Source organism: Equus przewalskii, chromosome 21, assembly GCF_037783145.1.
Source record: "Equus przewalskii isolate Varuska chromosome 21, EquPr2, whole genome shotgun sequence".
NCBI lineage: Eukaryota > Metazoa > Chordata > Mammalia > Perissodactyla > Equidae > Equus > Equus przewalskii.
This window is the reverse complement of record NC_091851.1, coordinates 10,489,658-10,505,297: the sequence shown is the minus strand read 5'-3', so window position 1 is coordinate 10,505,297 and position 15,640 is coordinate 10,489,658. Positions and strand designations below refer to the sequence as shown.

General features: G+C 36.1%; 1 protein-coding gene across 3 annotated transcripts in view; it reads right to left on the bottom strand.

Moving 5' to 3' along the window:
- Positions 1 to 9,109: 9,109 nt before the first annotated feature.
- The window catches only part of ESF1 (ESF1 nucleolar pre-rRNA processing protein homolog), a 59,012-nt gene continuing 52,481 nt past the window's right edge, over positions 9,110 to 15,640 (bottom strand). For all 3 annotated transcript variants that reach the window (XM_008533718.2, XM_008533719.2, XM_070588792.1), the window contains exons 12-14: positions 13,616 to 13,692; positions 11,598 to 11,744; positions 9,110 to 9,945 (exon numbers count right to left, since the gene is read on the bottom strand). In XM_008533718.2, coding sequence (XP_008531940.1) covers positions 9,652 to 9,945; positions 11,598 to 11,744; positions 13,616 to 13,692 — 518 coding nt within the window. In that variant the 3' untranslated portion in view covers positions 9,110 to 9,651. The remainder of the gene's footprint in view (positions 9,946 to 11,597; positions 11,745 to 13,615; positions 13,693 to 15,640) is intronic.

The window sequence follows — 15,640 nt, the reverse complement described above, 5'->3', positions numbered from 1 at the left end:
AGAACAAGTCTAGATAATAGATCCAAATAGAGGAACGTATGTCACCAAATCTTCGTATTTCGAGTTTTTCTTTAGTCAAATAATGAGCTACAGTCAGATTAAACTTTTTCTATCTTCTAGAGTTGCTCCACTTCTTAACTTCTTTCCTAAATAATTCTTGGTTTATTTCAATAATTTTCCCCAAAATTAAAAAATATTTTATTGCACTTTATTGGCCATTTCCTGCCTTGCTCATCAGATGAACTTTTTGAAATATGATAGGGTTTATTATTTCATTCTGGTATAAGAGAAAAGACTGCTAATTAATTTCAGATTTTAGTAAAAGGGGTTTAAAAAACTCATGACAGGGTATTCAAGGCAAAAGCATGTATAGTGATGAAGAATAATGACTCAATTTAATTTAAAAAATTCATGAAAACAGCTCATAACCCAAAGCTGGCATTTCTCACAACTTTCCCTAACATAATATATTTGTTAGTCTATTTGCTTTGGCATTGTCATGCAGCATGGAGTTTTCATCTCCACATTTTGGCAAAATCTGGATAGCACAGAACCCATACTTAAGGCTGAGCACAAACTCTCGTTCATGCTTTTTCATTTTCCCATGGGCCTGATTGCGGCTTGCTCTTGGCGACTAGTCCTTCATAAACTATTTGAGGAAGTGATAATGTGAACCCAGAGATGCTGAATATAGATTATGTAACTCTAATGTCAGTGGGGTTTGTAGAACAAAGCGTTCCAGCTGCCTTCTGAGGGGATTTGTCTCACTTCTCTTGACTCATGTCCATATCCAGAAATCTGGGAAACTTACATTACTGAGCATCCTATTCTGGCACTTTCAAGTTGCAAGCACTCTGACCATAATGCAATATCAAGAGTTTCTTTAAGAATATGGAGAAATGATCTGCAATAGTCTCAAAATAGGGCAAAATATAAAGATTACAGCCCAACACCACTATATTTGTCTTTGTATTAGTTAGGGTGTAGGTAGAGCAGCAAGTAACAGTGGCAGGAGAAAGCAGTGGCTTAAATGAGATAATATTATATTTTTCTGTCACATAGATGTCTCAAAAAGACAATCCATGGATGATATGGTGACTATGCTCTGTAAAGTCCTCAGGGATTCTGGCTCCTTGCAGCTTACCATCCATTATCCCTAGATAAGGAAGTGTGGCTTTGGTCCTCAAGACCCAAGATGGCTGTTGGAACTTTAGCCATTACATCTGTATTCCAGGCAGTGGAGTGAAAGAAGGGGAGAAAGGAAAAGGTAAAATTTACTAGTCTGATGACTTCAAAGAAAGGTCCCTTGAAGCTGTCAGTTGCTTCTGTACCAGGCAGCAAAGGAGATGGGTAAAATAGTCTTATTATGCAAAGCCCTATGTTCTATTACTATGGAAGATGGAGAGGACAGATATTGGAGAACAAACATTGGTATCACCCATGGTCACTTAAAGATCCTTGGGGAGCATGCTTAACCTTTCTCCTGGTCTGACTTGCTTAATGATCCTATCTACTATGGTCCAACTGCTGGTGGAGTTTTCTCTGCTGATCTGGGGTGTGACCTAGACTTTTATGGTTGCAAAGAATAAAGACTCATTCAGATGATCTCAAATAATGGAGCATTTACTGTAATCATAATATACATTTTTTAAAAGATGAGGGGTAGATGTTCATTAAATGGTCTGCGTGACAAATCTCATTTCCTAAAAATGGCTAAAACAATATTTCTGAATATGCATACTGTTCCAGAACTTTGCCACTTGCCCCATTAAGGGGGTGGAGTTTATATTCTCTCACCTGGGAAGACCTTTTTGACTGCCTCAACTAATTAATTATGGATGGCAAGAGCACTACTATGTGACATCTGAGTCTGAATCCTAATAAGTTGTATAGCCTCCATCTAATTCCTCTGGTTTCTGACCCAGCTACCATGTTCACAGTCAACAGCTGGCACCAACTTGCAAGCCACATGAAGGAACCATTTAGGAAGCAAACCCTCTAGTGCTCGGGATAATCACTGCAGCTGATGCCACATGGAGAATATGTCAGCCTTCCCCACTGAGCCCTATGCAAATTGAATATTTTTGAGAAAATAAGTGACTGTGGTTGTCTTAAGCTGCAAAGTTTTGGCATGGTTTGTTATAAAGCAATGGATAACCAGAACAGTCAGGCTTCAAGGAAAATTATGTGATGTGAAAGGGCAATACAGCTAGGCCTCATGAGTACTGGAATATAGATTTAGGAATAAGAGGACCAGTCAGGATCCAGTATGGTTCAGGTGAGTAGATTCTCTTTGTATCCTTGAGTATCAGTTAGAATCCAATCAGGAGACAGAAACAATAATTTGAACAAGGAAAGTTTAAATAATTATTCATTGTGACAGGATATGAGAGTAACAGGATTTACAAAAAAATGGGTAACTAAAGGAAAAAGAGAACTCTAACAAATACAGGAATTGTAAATACAGAGAATAGCACCCATCCCTAGGGCTGAGGCAGAGCACTCAAATAAGGAGCAAATCTGGAAGAGCCTCTTCCCTCAGACTGAGCTCTAGACGTCATCAGAGGAGCAGCAGCTGTGGCCTATTGAATGGGGAAGTTTACTGAGGTGCCACACTAACGGGACATTCTGGGAATCTGACTTCAGGAGAGCTAGGGAAAGACTTCCATAAAGATGTAGAAATGAAAAAGCAATAGAGAAAAATGAATGAAATCAAAAGCTTGATAAAATTGATAAAACTTTATCCAGATTAACTAAAAATAAGTGGCAAAGACACAAATCACCAATATTAGGAATGACAAAGGGGATAACAGACCCTTCAGACATTAAAAGAATAATAAAGGAATACTACAAAAAATATTATGCATACAAATTCAGCAACTTATATGATTTGGACTAATTCCTTGAAAGACACAAACTATCAACATTCACTCAAGAAGAAATAAATAACCGGAATAGTCCTATATCGATTAAAGAAATTGAATTTGTAGTTTAAAACTTTCCTACAAAGAAAACTGCAGGCCCACATGGTTTCATTGGTAAATTCTACCGGATATTTAAGGAAGAAATAACACCAATTCTACACAATGTTATACAGAAAAATAGAAGAGGAAGGATCACTTATTTTTTGAGGCTAGATCTATCCTGATATCCAAACCAGACAAAAATATTACAAGAAAACTACTGAGCAATATCCACAAATATCTCAAAATCCTTAACAAAATATTAGCAAATTGAAATTAACAATATATAAAAAGGATAATACGTCACAACAAGGGGAGTTTATTCTGGGAATACAAGGCTGGTTCAATATTTCAAAATCAATGTGATTAACCATATTAACAGACTAAAGAAGAAAAACCTCACATCAAGTCAACAGATGCTGAAAAAGCACCAGAAAAAATTCAACATCCTTCCATGATCTAAAACTCACAGAAAACTAGGAATAGAAAAGAACTTTCTTGATCAAGAGCATCTCTGGATAACATAATACTTAATGGTGAAAGACTGAATGAACACTCCCCTCCTAAAATGAGGAACAAGGCAATAAACTTAGCTCTCACCATCCCTATCTGACATTGCACTGGAAGTTCTAGGAAGTGTACTATAAGCAAGAAAAAGAAATGAAAGATATACAGATCAGAAAGGAAGAAATTAAACTGTCTCTATTCATAGATGACAAGATTATCTGTGGAGAATAATCTCAATCCACAAAAAACTTCTAGAATTAATAAAAATGAGTTTAAGCAAAGTTGTAGGACACAAGGCCAATACATAAAAATCTATTGTATTTCTATATTTTAGTAATAAAAAATTGGAAATTGAAATAAAAAAGTACCATTTACAATAGCACAAAAAATAATGAAATATGTAGGTATAAATCTAAAAGAACATGTGTAGGATTTGTGTGCTGAAACCTACGAGATACTGATGAAAGAAATCAAAGACCTAAACAAATGGAGACATAACGGCATGTTTACGATTTGGAAAGATTCAGTATTATTAAGATGCCAATTCTTCACAGAATAATTTATAGATTCGGGTACCATTTTAATCAAAATCCCAGCAGGATTTTTCATAGGTATCAAGAAACTGATTTTAAAATTTATATGGAAATGAAAAGGAACTAGAATAGCCAAAACAATTTTGAGAAAGAACAAAGTTGGAAGACTTATCAAGTTATAGTAATGAAGATAGTGTGGCAAGAGGATAGACATGGATTAAAGGAATAGAGAGTCCAGAAATAGACTCAAACAAAAATTGCCAATTGATTTTTAATTAAATGTTTTATTTTGAAATAATTGTAGATTCATTTGCAGTTGTAAGAAATAGTACAGAGATCCTGTGTACCCTTTACCCAGTTTCCCCTCAATAACATCTTATATAGTACAATATCACAACCAGGATACTGACATTGATACAATCCACTTGATTTTATTATAGACTTCTTGTTTCACTTAAACTCATTTGTGTGTATTTAGTTCTATATAATTTTATCACACGTGTAGGTGCATATATCCACCACCAGTTATGATATGGAACATTTCCATCACCACAAGGATCTCTCATGTTGCCCTTTTATAACCACACTCACTTTCTTTCATATCACTCCCCTTTCTTAACCTCTGGCAACCACTAACCTGTCCTTCATTTCTATAATTTTGTCATTTCAAGAATTATATAGTATGCAACCATTTGGGATTGGCTTTTTTCACTCAGCATTATTCTCTGGAGATTTATCAAAGTTGTTCCATATATGAATACTTCAGTCCTTTTTATTGCTCCATAGTACTCCATGGTATGGATATAACACAGTTTGCTTATTTGCCCTTTGAAGGACACCTGAGTTATTTCCAGTTTTTGGTTATTACAAATAAAACTGCTATGAAAATTCATGTACAAGTTTTTGTGTGAATATACATTTCCACTTCTCTAGGATAAAATGCTCGAGTGAAATTCCTGAATTATATGGTAATTGCATGTTTAGTTTTGTTTTTTTTTAAGATTTTATTTTTCCTTTTTCTCCCTAAAGCCCCCCAGTACATAGTTGTGTATTTTAGTTATGGGTCTTTCCAGTGCGGCATGTGCACGCTGCCTCAGTATGGCCTGATGAGCAGTGCCATGTCCACGCCCAGGATCTGAACTGGTGAAACCCTGGGCGTGCGTGAACCCAACCACTCAGCCAGGGGGCCAGCCCGACGTGTTTAGTTTTACAAGAAACTGCTAAACTGTTTTGCAGAGTGGCTGTAACATTTTACATTTCCACCAGTGATCCAGTTTCTCTGCATTCTTGCCAATATTTGGTGTTGTCACTATTTTTTATTTTACACATTCTGATAGATATCTAGTGATATCTCATTATGGTTTTAATTTGCATTATCCTAATGGCTAATGAAGTTGAATATCTTTTCACAAGCTTATTTGCCATCTGTATATTCACTTTGGTGAAATGTCTGTTCATGTCTTTTGCGTGTTTTCTACCATAGAGTTTCGAGAGCTATTATGCATTCTAGATATTAATCCTCTGCTGGATACGTGGTTTACAAATACCTTCTTTCAGTTTGTAGCTTATCCTTTCATCCCCTAAAGTGGGCCTTTCACAGAGCAAAAGAGTTTTTGATGATTTATCAATTTTTCCTTCTATTGATTATTCTTTGGGTGTCAAGTAAAAGAACTCTTTGCCTAACCCTAGATTCTGAAGGATTTATCCTATTTTTGTCTAAAAGCTCCATTGTTTTACATTTTGCATTTAAGTCCACGATCCACTTTGAATTTTTTTCATAAAGTGTGAGGGTTTTTTTTTCCTGGCTGTATTTCCTCCATTAAATTGCTTTTGCACCTTTGTCAGAAATCAGCTGGGCATGTTTGTGTTGGTCTATCTCTACATTCTCTATTCAGTTCCACTAATCTGTGTCTGTCTCTCTGCCAATATCACACTGTCTTGATATAGTAGCTATATAATAAACAATATAGGGTAGAGTGGTTCCTCCCACTTTGTTTTTTAAGATTGTTTTAACTATTCTAGGGCCTTGCCTTTCATTACAAATTTTAGAATAAGTTTGCCTATGTCTACAAAAAACTTTGCTGAGATTTTATTGAAATTCCATTAAACCTATAGATCAATTTTGGTGAAAACTGACAGCTTTACTATGTTGAGTTTTACAATCCATAAACAGAGAATGTCTCTTCATTTAAGCTGTCTTCGATTTCTTTCAACAGCATTTTGTAATTCACAGCATACAAATTCTATACATGTTTTGGTAAGTTTTTATCTAAGTATTTTATTTTCTTTGGAATAATTGTGTTTTTCAGTTTCCACACATTCACTGTTAGTATATAAAACTGTGATTGATTCTTGTGTGCTGACACTGTATCCTGTGCTCTTGCTGAACTTACTAGGTTTTTTTGCTCATAGATTCCTTGGGATTTTCTATCTAGACAATCATGTCATCTGCAAATACGAAGTTTTATTTCTTCCTTTCTGATCTGTATACTTTTTATTTTTCTTGCTTTATTGCACTGTCTAGAACTTCCTGTATTGTGTTGAATAAGAGTAGTAAGAATAGACATTGTTTTAAGGGTATCTGGGGTTTACTCAGATATGGTAAGATATGCAGACATGGAAATGACTGTCATGAAGGAAGAACTTTTTTATACTCCCAGTTCCCTAGAAAGAGGCATAGCATGCGACAGAGAGGGACCACAGGGATGCCATGGGGTTGGTCAGGAGGCAGACAGAGCAGGGGGAAATGTGGGCAAGTGGCTTTACTGTGGTTTCTCTGGGAAAGGATGGGCAAGGCAGGGTAAGTAGGTTAAGGATTGGCTAATTTGAATTTCAGTAGGCTCTATGGCATTGGGGCTGTCCCTAGTTGTCTGGTGCCTGGCCTTAGGGTGATTACAGGAGGGGATAGTGGCCCAGAGTGCGAGAGCCCGATAAAATGGAGGTGGTTGGAGGCATGGGCTCTAGATCTGTTGGTTTGCACTTGCAAGGCATGCCTGCCTGCAAGTTATTTATTGTCTCTAGGAATTGGCGAGCTCTGGGAGGGGGCAGTTTCTATAGTGTTAGCAAGACGCCAGTGGTCAAAGCATCAGAATATAGAAAATAAAAGACACGGTTAAAACAGTTTTGCCTTGTTCTCAATCTTAGGAAGAAAGCATTCAGTCTTTCACTAGTATATTAACTGTATGTTTTTTGTAGATGCTCTTTATCAAGTTAGGCATTTCTTCCCTATTCCAAACTTTTTATCATGACTGAATGCGATTTTTGTCAAATACTTTTTCTCATTGATTTGATCTAATTTTTATTCTTTAGCCTGTTGATGTAGAGGATTACACTGATTGATTCTGAATGAACCAGCTTTGCATACCTGGAGTTAAACACCATTGGTCATGGTGTATAATTCTTTTTGTACACTGTGGGATTCAATTTGCTAATATTTTCTTCAGGATTTTTTAAAGATTTTAAAAAATTTTTTCCTTTTTCTCTCCAAACCTCCCCAGTACACAGTTGTGTATTTTTAGTTGTGGGTCCTTCTAGTTGTGGCATGTAGGATGCCGCCTCAGCATGGCTTGATGAGTGGTGCCATATCCTCGCCCAGGATCCGAACTTGCAAAACCCCAGGCCACTGAAGCAGAGCGCACGAACTTAACCACTGGGCCACAGGGCCAGCCCCATGTTGAGGATTTTTATGTCTAAATTCAATCACGTTTCTATAATACTAACAATGAAGTCTGTAGTTTTCTTTATGTGTACTGTCTTTGTCTGGTTTTGGTATCAAGGATACCACCAGTACCACCAACAAATATCAAAACAAATGTAACCTTAACAGTCACTCAAACTACCCTCACATTGTTTGCTGAATTGTGACAGTGGCCATTTTTTATCCTGAGTTTTACTCCCAGCAATTATTTATTGAGAGCCTAATATTCTTCGTGTAGAATGTTTATTTAATGCAGCACCTGATAATGCGCTTCTCATTTTTTTTCCTACCTAAAAAATAGCAACTCTTTGAGAAAAGGTGCCAGGGTTGTGCATAACTTACATGCTCAATTTATCTGTTATAATCAATTATGCGCCTGACTATAAAACGAGATTTACAATTAAATAATGACTTAAAAACAAAGGGCTCAAAAACAAAAACCCAAACAAAAACAACCAAGAAACCAAATGGGCTAAATTTCACAGGAATCTTAAAACAAACTGAGTAATCCCTACACTATAATTAAACAATTTAAAGGAAACAAGCTTTTCCCCCCTGCGTAAATGAAATATGAATAACTATACAACTGTTTACAGACTATATTCATAAACATATTAAGATTCATTATCTTTCTGTGCTAAGCAGATAAATCCTGGGAAGTTAACAGATGGACCAATAGGAACACTGCTTTATTTGGCTGAATTAGATTATCTAACAGTGTCAGTGATTTATGATAAAAACACAATTTCCTGCAGTTTTCTCTCTATTATAATGAACAATTTAAATGTGCTCTTTTTTCCTTCCCTTTGCAGAGAGTGTTGATACATCTTTATTATCTTGGTATCATTGAGTTTCACATCCTTTTATTCTTGAAAAAATACACTACATTGGTAGACACGAATTTTTGTACCAAAAATGTCAAGTTTACTATTAACCACAAACCTGGCCAAACTCCTATCGCCTTTCAGAGGCTATCATATTTACAATTTGTTCCAAGTGACCATGCTGGTTTTTATTTTCATTTATTTATACAGCACACCTAATTCTCTTCTCTAAGTGGTCAGTTAATAGTTTATAAAACCTAGACCAGATGAGCTACAGGAGTATTAAGGCCTTGAAGGTATGTTTTAATTTAATTTTAGAAAGAATTAAGATTCCTTAAACTCTAAAGCAGCATATCCACCCTTCCAAGCATTCCAAAAATCTGCAGGGCAGACATAAGAATTTGTTACAAATAGAAAAGTCATTGCAGAGCTCATGAACATTTCAAATGCAATATGAGCAGTGCAAACCTGAAACTGCCTCTTCATGGAGTTGTCCTCTTAAAGAGTTAGTTAGTTTTTCAGATATTTTTCCAGACAGTAGTTTGAGGTGCATAAAATGAAATAAAACAGTGCTATACAAAATAATAAAATTTTGCACTTTTATTTACAAATTAATTTCATAAACAAACTATAGTAAAACATGACCAAACAACAGAGAGTTATTGGCTTCTATCCATTATGGCTAGAAAAATAACTTATTTAAATAGATATCTAAATCTGCCTCCTGCTTCCAGAGAAATTAACGTATTGCATATACATATTTTCTAAATGTTATTCAGACTTAGGCTGGGCACTGCTCTATTTTTTACACAGAATTCTCAGAAGTCTAAAAAAAGCTAAGAGTAATTTTCTACTAGTATGAAGTGAATTTCATAAAATACAAAAATTTTACAAATCCTATAATTTGGATTAATTGAATTATGATTAATGTGTGGAAATATATAGTATAACTCTGTCAATCTTCCACAATTAGGTCTAACTGTTATATACGGAGAGAAATTTTGCAATAGACAGAGTAAGATTTTATTCATATTCTTGAAAGGTAGCTTTGTTCCCAATAAATATTCCCTCTACCACTTCTGTATACTTTAGAAGACATTCTCAATCCAAAAAGAAACAACATACAGCTACTTGACTTTTTGTTTTTTTCTTGCTTGAAACTGCTCTGTTTTGCTTTTCACAGATTTAATCAAAATTGACAAGGCAGGATCAATGGACCTCTTTTGTGATTCCTTTTGAATTTCACTCTCTTTTTTCTTTATTGCCTGAGTAAGTTCTTGTTCTTTTTGCTCTCTCTGTCGGGCTTTCTCCTCAAGGATTTTTTCCATAGCTTTTGTTTTCTTGAAATTAGGATCTGAAGGATCCAAATTGAACAAGTGGGATGTATACATTGCTTGAAAACGTGTATCCTTAATATTTACCTGCAAATCCAAAAGGAAAATATAAATAAATAATTTAGTAAAGAAAAAGGTCCAGAAATGGAGCCAAATTTTCAAAGTTAGTGAGTTGTTGATTATATAAAATACAAACGTGAACATTTTACATTGATTGCTTAGAAAATTGTTTTCCCACTATTCTTCAATGAAGTTTTAAGGCTTATTTTTGATCACAATGTGCAGGGCACACTGTTCTTATCATGCAATAACAATCTACTCGAAAAGGAACTCCAGTGATCTACATATATAGTCGCCTGTAACTACACTGGCTGCTTAGACTGAGTAACTGCAGGAGTGGTTTCCAAGGTAGGCTTCCCCATCCTTCTAGTGTGAAATCTGTTTCTGGCTGGGATAATTAAGCCAGCAATGCTATCTTCTGCTGGAGTTTCATGCAAAATCAGTGCATTCTAGGTACATTAAAAGAATTTTCAACATTGGTGCCAAAATGAGTAGCTATTGAGGGAGATTCATAGACTAAAAGATTTAAAGACCACTATGGGAAAGACGGTGCCCCTGACACCAAGTTCTGACGTGACACAAACCCCAAATTTATCTTCTATCTTTTGACAAAAAACATTGTGGTTCCACATTTAAGAGAGTACCCTTAACTCCAGCCAGGCTTTTGAGTGTTGCCAGGCACAGAAATGATCAGCAAGAAAGGGAGCATGACTCACTGCCAGCCAGCATTCCCATGGGAAAGATGAGTCCACCTAGAAACTGACTGGAAAGTGAGTTAGTTATAGTTAAGGACAACAGATGTGATCCTACGACCACCATCACCAAGAAAACACTGATTAAAAATGTTTTTGTGTATGATTATTAATGTGTGAAGACAGTTCTAATAGAGGATTTGACTACAAATTGTTCTTTGCTTTTAACTTTTCATAAGAAAACCAAGTCACCAAAAAGTTCATTGGAACAGCAACATACATGGAACTGACTTACAGAAACTGGAGCTACAGAGTGGTCTCAAAGTCCCTCTATGTGCAATTAGAAGTTCTCTCTATGCTCCTCTCCATTCTTTAAACAAATTCAAAATTTCCCCCATGTTGTTCTGGGTCTATTCTTTTATGCTGAAGGTTGGGAGTTATTAAGTAGCTCTTGACAGCTGTTTGTAGGTTTCCTATAGAGGACTCAAATTCATGCAGAGGGACTTTGTGGCCATCAGGAATATGTACTCAGCAAAAAGAGTGAAAAGAGGAAGAGATGGAAGTGAGAAATACAGTAAACAAACAAGCACATCCTCCTGCACTGGCCATTGTACACAGTGAGAGCGTCACACGACGTGATGTGGACCTGCTATTTCTCAGTCGAGCTGAATTATGCGTATCTTTCTCAATGTGAGCATCACACGGCATGCAATTCTAACATTAAAAGCTACATATTTTTGGTGCAACACAGCTACCAAAATACAAGCCAACTACTTCACCTGGTGCTCAACCAAAGAAACAGTGATTTGATCCACCTTGGCGATAAACTGGCTGTGTTGGATTAAAAGATGGTAGCTTTGTCTCTACCACGGGCCCTTTCCTGCGACATTTCAAGGCTAACTTTGACTATGCTGATTTTTTGTCTCCAGAGTTGACTTTAGAGTCAATACCAGCCTTAAGAGGCTAATGACTTTTGTCCCTGGTTACCTCAAAGTCATCCTCTAATAATTCCTTCTTTTTCATAAGCTGTTTTTTCTTCTTTTTGCTCAGATTCTGGTGCTCCACAATCTTGTCGTAATTGAAGTGTTTCTTGCTCTCTTCCTCCTCATCCATCATGAGTAAACTCATTTCAGCCTGTGGAGAGGAAAAAAAGTTTAAATATACAACGTTTGTTTTTTTCCCCCAAATAGGAGTATGGGGGGCACAGATAACCCCTCTAGGAAAGGAAAATCTAGTCACTAATTGCCCTGCCATCCGTAAACTGATTGTAGATTACCAAAACTCATAAAGAAACCCAGAAATCTTCGTATAGCAATAAGGTAAAATGTTTAGAAGCAACATCTCTGAGGGCAGGAGTGGGGCGAAAGTTTGTACAGTTATGGACTGCATAACAACATCTTGGTCAACAATGGACCACACACATGATGGTGCTTCCCTAACATTAGTACTATATAGCCTAGATGTGTAGCCTAGATGTGTAGTAGGCTATACCACCTGGGTTTGTGTAAGTACACTCTATGACGTTCCCACAACAACAAAATTGCCTAAGTGACATGTGACTGTATTTAAAAACCAGACCATATTTCACTTAGCATAACTGGTTAGTAGGCTGTAGGAATAAGTCTTCATTCAAATCCCCCGAATAAAAATTTCTTGTTTTTAATTTGGTCTTTTAAGGACACTAAATCTAGCAAACACAGCACTTTGTGATACAAACTAGACTTTCCAAACATGTACTTTAACAAAAAAGAATTTCTTTTTTCTTTTTCTGCCTTTACTTTTTTCAATAGTGATGTACTTCTACGAAGGTAGAATCTTAATATCTGCTTCTGAAATCTACTATGATGTGTTTCTACTAAATAGCTATCTTCTACTGATCATGGGATTAAACATGGACCCTGAAGAATCAATAAGCAACCATATATACTAGAGAAAATACAGAGCATGCTGCTGGACTTTTGCGAATCTTCCCATATTACCACGTTAGACTGCTTTAATTTCCTTTCACTTCCACGCCTGGCACCTGCAGCTGGCTTTCTTTTTAGAGCCATTTTCTACAACCGAAAGATTTTCTCTGTGCTCCTTAACTCTACAAGCATTACTGTATATGCAACAAACAGAGAACAGAAAAGATACATTAAGATACAGAATTTAGGTGACCAGTCAGGCTCACTCCCAGATAGTCACGCGAACATCAGTCATAGGGGACATTGCTGGTTCCAATTCCTGCCTCAGCAAAAATATATATTACTTCTGTGCCATGAACCTTCGGAGCCACAGAAGTATAAAGTTCACTGCATTTCCAAGAAAGACTTTAATTTTGTACATTAAATCTATGTTATTTGCAATAATAAAAAGAGAGAAATTAGTAGCTGACGAACCATAAAAGCAGTATGTAATAGGACAGTTTCAAATTGAATTAAAACTATGGCAATATTATTTTGAGGTTTTAATAGTAATATTTTTGTCTCAGCTATAAGTAAGCATTTTTAATAATGAGATTTTTTTTTATTTTGAGGAAGATTAGCCCTGAGCTAACATCTGCTGCCATTCTTCTTTTTGCTGAGGAAGCCTGGCCCTGAGCTAACATCCGTGCCCATCTTCCTCTATTTTATATCTGGGACACCTACCACAGCATGGCTTGCCAAGCGGTGCCATGTCTGCACCTGGTATCTGAATCGGTGAACCCCGGGCCGCTGAAGTGGAACGTGCGCACTTAACTGCTACGCCACCGGGCCGGCCCCTGAGATTTCTTCTAATCACAAAGAGACGTGTCTTGGGTTTGAGGTAAATTATAACTTTGTACTAGTTGGAGAAATGTTTGGTAAAAAGATGATATTTGAAAGCTATGCTGCTAAAATATTTAATTGTGTGTTTTATAGTTTATAAATTTCATTGCTAATATCAGTTATTTTTTTAAGGGCACTAGAAACCCATGTGGACAACTTCATTTAAATTGTACATATCAATTATCCACAAAGCATGTAACAATGATCATGTTTTACCCTTTGTCTTTCTATTTCAGTTTCTTCCTCAGGAGACATGCCATCTTTTGCAGATTTCATTGATTTTTTCCTTACACCTGGCATAACAAACCAACAAAGGGTAAAAATTACAAGACTATCAGCAACAATCTGTTTACACTAGGAACAAAACTGCAAGATATCTAGGAATAATCTTATCAATAAATTTACAGAAACTAAAGAAGTAAAAAAAATTTTACTGAGAGATGCCTATGGTCATGAATGGAATAAATACAAAACATCTGGATGGGGTGACTGAATATCGTAAAGAAGGAATTTCCTCTGCAAGTAATGTATAATTACATCATCAACTAAAAAAGAAAAACCATAAGATCATTTCAATAGATATAGAAGCAACTGATAAAATTCAACATCCATTCATAAAATATATACACTTAACAAAATTCTAAATAAAATTTCATTCAAGGAAGTCTTTACAGATATTAGCAAGACAGATTTGATACATCAGCGATACAGTGTAGTAAGATGTACTACAAAGTGAAAATAACCAAAAAATAATTTACAGTACGGCTTGTATATACAATAAATTGTAGCATCATACATCACTGGAAAAAGAAGGGATTATTCAATAACGTGCTGGGCAATTTGTTTTATTCCAGAAAAAAAATTGAGTTATAGCCTTACCTCATAAGTTAGAAGAAAACAAAATACAGATGGATTAAAGAATTAAACATTAAGAAAAAAAAAAACCCTATGAGAAAATACGGGGGAATAGCCACCTGATCTTAAATAGAACAAATATTTTGTTAGCATAAGAACAATAGAAGAAATCACAATGAAAAAAACCCCCAAGTGATTTGAAACTTAAAAGTCATCTTAAAACTGTATACAAAAAACTCATCTGCAAAATGAAACATTCATCTTTACAACTAACAGTTTAACAGTAACTACCTGTAAGTAAAAGTTTAACAAAACCCTTTCTTCTTCTCTAAAGACAAATCTAATCTTCAGTTAACTTTCTAGCTCTATTATAAGGGAAAACTACCTATGGTAAAAGTGGCTCCTGATTGGGAAATTGTGTGTATTTCCAGGGACACAGGGACTTCTGGAGACCACATGATGTTAGGTGAGATGCTCTCCTCCTGCATGAGAGGTAGTAATGCACAGCAGTTACGGGCACTTGACTCTGGAGCAGTTGGCCTGGGTTTAAATTCTGACTCGACCACATTCTAGCTTTGAGCGTGTGCCTGTGCCCTTAAAATGCCTGTGCCTGAGTCTGTAAGCCAGGGATTATAATAATAACATCTACCTCATAGGGTATGAGGACTAAATAAACTAGTAAATGTAAAGAGTTTAGTTAATGCCTGGCACATGGTACTATAAAGTGCTTGCTATTATTGCTTTGATAGTCTGACTACAAAGACGCCCTGGGTTCCTCGGTGATCATGCTGATGTCTGTTTTTTCTTCCTTTTTTGTGTCTGTCGGAGTGGGAGGGATTCAAAGGAAATTAAAGTATGAAAGACTAGTCTGAAGAGTAAGAAGGTGCAGAATCTACAAAGCCATATTCTGTTACTCTAGAATATTATTACACAATGTCAGTCTTCTCTGAACTGTTGAACACTGCCTTTGGATAAGCTGTCCTCTATCCTTCCAATGCAGAGAAACCAATGGTCTCCACAGTAATAACTATTAACGCTTTCACAGCACTGACTGTGTGTGAGGCAGTACTACTGTTCTATTCACTTCACATTGATTAACTAATTTAATCCTCACAACAATGCTGTGAGGTAGATCCTCTTATTTTTTTATAATCTTCATTCTGTGGATGAGGAAACTGAAGCACAGGGAGGTTAAATATTTGTCTCAAGTTTAGTAAGTACAGGAATCAAGATTCGCAGCCAAGCACTCTGGTAATTAACCACTACACTACACTCCTGTGCTATGAAATGTCATTCGCCCTTTAACAGCCCCTCCCGTTTAAGTGTATTTTGTTGTGAAACAACAAAGTAAAATTCACAGAACATGTAATGCTAGTTGACTAACAG